The 6,000-nt window shown below is 44.9% G+C and overlaps 1 protein-coding gene across 1 annotated transcript in view; it reads left to right on the top strand.

Annotated features, from left to right (window-relative positions):
• The first annotated feature begins 305 nt into the window (after positions 1-305).
• The window catches only part of LOC106908697 (microtubule cross-linking factor 2-like), a 28,651-nt gene continuing 22,956 nt past the window's right edge, over positions 306-6,000 (top strand). The window contains exons 1-5 of the mRNA XM_088006838.1: positions 306-1,644; positions 2,880-3,033; positions 3,464-4,013; positions 5,008-5,314; positions 5,492-5,725. Of these exons, the coding sequence (XP_087862964.1) occupies positions 1,375-1,644; positions 2,880-3,033; positions 3,464-4,013; positions 5,008-5,314; positions 5,492-5,725 (1,515 nt within the window). The 5' untranslated portion in view covers positions 306-1,374. The remainder of the gene's footprint in view (positions 1,645-2,879; positions 3,034-3,463; positions 4,014-5,007; positions 5,315-5,491; positions 5,726-6,000) is intronic.

The raw sequence follows: 6,000 nt of genomic DNA, 5'->3' as shown, positions 1-6,000 counted from the left end.
AATCTGCCTATTCTGATTGACACACGATTTCTGTTTGCATCGTTAGAGAGACAAGCAGAAAGGAGGGGAACATAAATAGTTAATTATTGATGATTCCTTCACTTTTATATGCAAGGTTTGAGAAATCTAATTTGTCTGCTTTCTCAAGCATTGCCTTTGGTTTTTCCCCCCTAATTTCGATCTCTAAAATTGTACTTTTGGAGCCCCATAAATATCAGTTTTTTGTAGCAAATGAATGTCCCTCTTTGAAACATCCCAGGACGCACTAGCTGTTGTCGTCAGGTCAGAAAAGTCACACATGTACGAGGTGAACACCCAGCAGAATGAAGCGCGTTGAGTGTTTGCAGGTATTTCTTTTCACCAAAGTCTCTGCTGCGCCGCCAAGACGTGCCTTGGCTTCCCCTCTCAAACCACATACCATAAATGGCTGTAGATTCAGCTGCCCTCGCTTCGTTTAATGTGGTTGGAAGCGCTCCACGGGCTGTAAAACAAACAGCCACAGAGCTGCTGCTGGGGAATGTGTGCACTCGGTCACCTGAGGTCAGCTGCAGCAAGAGCAGCCGGGTTTGGGATGAGAGAAAGATGCATTTAGGTTCAAATTTAAGAGTTTTTTTTAAAACAAGAAGGCCGAACTAAACGTTTCCTCGACAATTTGCCAGCACATTTATGTTCCTCTCGCCGTCGAGGTATCGAATAGTCTCTGCAGATGATAGATGACGTCTGAGACAAACCACTAATGAGTGTGTTTGCTGATGTTTTCCCCCTAAGAGCTTTTTATTCTTGTAATTCAAGCAAAATACAAACGCAGCAGGACTCCGACCTCACCATTTAGTGGCTTCGGTCCACATGTCGGTCAGACAGAGCTTCGGAAATGTCTTCCTTTAAAGTTTAAAGAGTTTGTCGGAGAGGCTTTTGCTCTCGTCCAAGACGACGTGAAGATATCTAAAGCGCTGAAGTTCATAAAGCTCAGGACTTCGTTTTGCTAGTTTTAAATGCTACAGGCTCAAAGAGGAGCAATCTTGTGGTTGAAGTGATCTGACTGGTCAGCTTGTTGTTGTGCCATGCTTTGTGTATATCTGTGCTGTCAGGTTGTCTGTTCCTCCCCGTCTAACAAACTGCATGAAGGGCCTTTCTCTATATATGCAACTCCTTTCTCTGTAAAATGGTAAACACTCAGGTTTGATGAGTAACTGGCTGTGATGTTCCATGGGCATTAAATTATACACGTAGGTGTGTAATTATTATTATTATTATTTATTTTTTTATTATTATTATTTATTTTTATGGATGTATTTTCCACGGCACCACAAGCACAAGTGATTCAAGCGATACGTTTTGGTAAACGATGTGGTGGTCTTACATTTTTACACGACCATGAATCAGAAACAGAAATTACTGGGAGTTGCCATCAGGGAGCGTAGCGTCTTTGTCGTTGTCACCCCAGTGCTTTTCTTCCCTCTTGTCATGTCACTCCAGGAAGACAATTCAGACCTGAAGTGTCAGCTCCACTTTGCCAAAGAGGAGTCGGCCCTGATGTGCAAGAAGCTGACCAAGTTGGTGAAGGACAGCGAGGCCATGAAGGAGGAGCTGGCCAAGTACAGGTCTCTGTACGGAGACGTCAACAGCTCGCTCACCGTGGAGGAGGTGAGAGGAGGACGGACCACGAGGACTCAAAGGCTGCTAGCTGCACGATATGAAAAGGAAGCATGGAGGATTATCTTTTACCCTAATGAGTAGTAAATAGTTGTAAACTCAGTTTGGAGAAGTATGGAATTTAACATCCGCGTTTTCCAGGTCTGAGTATGGAGACAGAAAATAAGAATGTTGAAAAATATTTGTTTTTCCAGACTCTGAATGTCCTTTCATCTGTCCTTCCTTCATTATTTATTGCTTTTATTTCCTCTTTTCTTCCTTCCCTCCTAGACTTTTCTGATTCCTTCCCTGTTTTTCTCTCTTTGCTGTGACCTTCCTGTCTTCTGTCCTTTCTTCCTTCCCTTTTGCCCATCCATCTTTCCCTGCTTTCTTCTTTCCTTTTGTTTTGCCTCCCATGATAATTTTCTGTTGTTGGATCCGTCCGTCCGTCCGTCCGTCCTTCCTTCCTTCCTTCCTTCCTTCCTTCCTTCCTTCCTTCCTTCCTTCCTTCCTTCCTTCCTTCCTTCCTTCCTTCCTTCCTTCCTTCCTTCCTTCCTTCCTTCCTTCCTTCCTTCCTTCCTTCCTTCCTTCCTTCCTTCCTTCCTCCCTCCCTCCCTCCCTCCCTCCCTTCCTTCCTTCCTTCCTTCCTTCCTTCCTGACAACAAAGAAAAATTGTATCTGGAAAAGTTTAGCATTTTAAATGTGTGGGAACTCCATAAACAATGTTACGTCTTTGCTGGCTGTTTTGTACAAGTTGTGGTTTGGTAAACAGTCTCATTACAGCATTAGTGTATTATAGTGGTAAACTATTGCATTTCTTTTCTTCCCACAAAACACTCAAGAGGCCAATGTGGTCATTATATGCCGGTGGGTGTGCCTGAGAAAAACCCTGCAGAGGGAAAGTTGCATTGCTTTAAAAACCACCAAAGCACTTTAAAGCTAAACTCAAACTTTTTGTATTTTATTAAACTGATTTTTTTTTTCTTAACAACTCAATAGAATTTTAATTGCTTGTATGTGCATGTATTAACTTTTTATTTTCCTTAAAATCTTCAAAAGCATCTGAACAGACAACACGGTTTACTAACAACATTTATCACGACAAAGCAGGGATAAATACCAGATGAGTTAAAAAAGAAAGCACTGAACAGTGCGAGCGACGCAAACAGACTCTCAGCTAAACATTTTCAGGCAAACATCCGTCGAGACGCTTGAGGTCACTGTTTGCCCTGTTTGACTTGTCTCAGGTTGCCGACTCTCCACACACTCGCGAAGCTGAGGTCAGAGTTCACCTGAAGCTAGTGGAGGAGGAGGCCAACCTGCTGAGTCGACGCATCGTGGAGCTGGAGGTGGAGAACAGGGGACTCCGAGCCGAAATGGACGAAATGAAGGGCTCACAAGGTGGCTACTCCTATTAGTTGTTCATTTTATTTTATTTCCTTCGATTAAAAAGTAAACAATAAATAAGGAAACATTTAGTCATGTCAATTGACATAGTAATATTGCACATCTTGCATACGGTACACACATCACCAATAGATGAAACTTAAACCTCACATTCTCATCACTGACTGTGCAATTATTTACACATTGTTAACATCAGTAGCAATTTTTCCCCCTGTTTTGCCCGTTTTGCCATCCTATGCTGTTCAGCCGAGGTGCCAGGACACATTTTAGAACTGTTAATTAAAATCTGTCAGCTGTTTCCTCATGTGAAAATCTTTATTATATCTATTTAAATCTTAAATACTTTCTCTTTCAGAATTTTGTCGACAGTTTTTTTTTTTTTTTTTTCCAAGTTTTTTTCTGAAACGACTGTCTTTACTCCTAGACGGCCACCAAGAACTTTCCAGCGTTGGTCCAGGGGCCGGGCTCGGAGGGGCCGTGGTGCTTGGCGGAGGGGCCTCGTCCGAAAACGTCATGGAGCTCCAGAGACACCTGCAGTTTGTGGAGGAGGAGGCCGAGCTGCTGAGGAGGTCTCTGATCGAGATGGAGGAGCAAAACAAGCTGCTGATGAATGAGATCAACCGCTACAAATCCGAACTCCCGCCCGCGACGTCCGCGCTGTCCGCCGAGTCGCTGATGTCCCTGACGGACGGGCTGCTGAACGACAGCCACTCGGTCCAGGACGGGGCCGTGCTCATCAGCACCGACACGCCGACCCCCGAGGAGGAACTGAGGCTGACGAGGCTTCAGGTGGGAGAGCTGAGCGGGAAACTGAAGAAGCTGCAGTACGAGAACCGCGTGCTGCTGTCCAACCTGCAGCGCTGCGATCTCGCCTCGTACCACGCTCCTTCCTCCTCGTCCTCCTCCTCCTCGTTGAGGCTGGCTTTGGAGACAGATGCAGAAGCCGGAGACTCGGCTGAGTGCCTCCCTCTCAGGTATGTCTGGATATCGTTTTCCGATGCTTCTTTCAGCATGCTGTTATTGTGTCAAGTCAGTTTGTATGGCGCATTTCAGCGGCAAGGCAGGTCAAAGTGCTATGCACCATACAAACAATATCAATGAATTACAAAACAAGCAACAAACATTAGATTTGATCAAATGTCATCGTCAAAATCAAATTGTTGACCAATGTTCCACATGCTGCTCATCAAAGACAAGTTTTTAGCCTTGACCTGCAGGAACTCAGTGGTTCAGCTGGTTCATTTCATTGATGATTTCATTTATTCAAAAAGGCACAATCTACAACTCAAACATAAATGCCGCCATTTGATGGGTTGTACCAGAGTATTGAAAACGCCAATTCGCATCCGCCGTGCCCAAACAAGACGTGAAGATTTAGCGGTTTTCTCAAAGTGTCTTCCATGTTAGAGGAGCGTTGAAGCTGAATGCTGCTTCTCCACGTTTGAATTCTGGCTAAGGGATGGAAGGACTGTAGAGCTGCTGTGATGTGGTCTGGTATCACTGTGATGGCATGTGATAATAAGCTTCTCAACCCTTGACACTGGATTTTATCTAAAATCGTGTCAAGCCAAAGTTACTGATATGTATGTTGTAACAAGTTGTATCCTCTAGTTGCACTTTCAAACCTTTAATCAGTGACCTGTAACTATGATCTGCACAGTATTATCGGATTATATGTTTTTGTTTACATCAGAGATTCAGCTGAGAATCAGCAGCCAAAATGTTTTGTCCAGATATTTGTCAGTAAGAACACATCAGTTACGATCGGTTTGCAGATGTAGTGTGCATCCCATCTATGTAATTTCGTTCAGTTGTTGCATTTAACAGCATTATCAGCTGAAACAAAACTACAAATTATCTCTTTAGTTTTAGTCACTTCTTTTTTTTTTTACATTTCCTTCGATACACAAATCGTCTTCAGTAACGACTACATAGGCGATAACAGGTCCCCTCTTGCTTGTTTGTCAGCCCGCCTCATCGCAAAGAGCCAGTGGGTGGTGAGAACGATGCCAAGGAGATGGACGAACAGAAAAAGAAGATCGAGGACAACGCTGAGGCAACGACTCCGCTCTCTGGGTGCCTGGGGCAGAAGGACCGCGATGCCTTGTTGGCCATGAGGGACCAGGCTCGTTTGGTTTCCACTGCCATACAGCTGCTGACCTCCCCCGAGTCCAACTGCCTGTCCTCCTCCTCCTCTCCTTCGCTGTATCACAAGGTCTGCAGCAATGAGGCAGCAGAGCCGTGCGACCTGGAGAAACCTCAGCCTCACTGCCAGGTACGCGCCCTCCGTTCGGTCTGTTTTTGAAAGCGTCACGTGAAATTTTATTCATCTTTAAATCTATTTATCAAATCCTTGTGACAATAGAAAATACATTTTCGTTATTACACTACCTGATCCCCTCTATCGGTTTCGACAAGCCGTGTGATGAAGGTTGCGCTTTCCGCTCTTCAGATCTCGGAGCTTTCCGATTTGGCGGACCGTCCTCTGGTTGGTGCTCTGACCAGCAGGCTTCAGGCCCTGCACACCCAGCTGCAGGCCTTTGTAGAGCAGGTGGACGGCCTGGGTAAACCTCCATCTGGGGGCAGAGACGCTCAGGTGGAAGGGGCCTCCCCTCCAGCGTCTCCCTGCGCTTCCGTCCCCTGCTCCGGAGACAGCCAGGATCAAGACAACAAAGTCGAGCACAAGGTAAAAATACACGAAGCACAGTCCTCTCCTTCACTCCTTACCACTGTTTTGCTTTGATCCATTGAATTCTTAGGTAATTATATTTCTCTAGTATGTTTTTTTTGTTTTTTTTAAGTTTCTTTGTTGTTGATCTGTTGTTGTTCTAGTGCCTAAGCATTGTTTTGGCCGACTTCTCTCTCAGTCCCATTCCACCTTACTTTCTTTTTGAGTTTCTTTGCACAGAGCAAAAATTCATTTACACAGCATGCTCAGATCTGCGGCAACATCCTGGCCAT

This window comes from Poecilia mexicana, unplaced genomic scaffold (assembly GCF_051168715.1).
Source record: "Poecilia mexicana isolate PSO_F unplaced genomic scaffold, ASM5116871v1 scaffold_7, whole genome shotgun sequence".
Lineage (NCBI taxonomy): Eukaryota > Metazoa > Chordata > Actinopteri > Cyprinodontiformes > Poeciliidae > Poecilia > Poecilia mexicana.
Note: the sequence above shows the minus strand (reverse complement) of the source record. Positions and strands in the feature narration are given on the sequence as shown.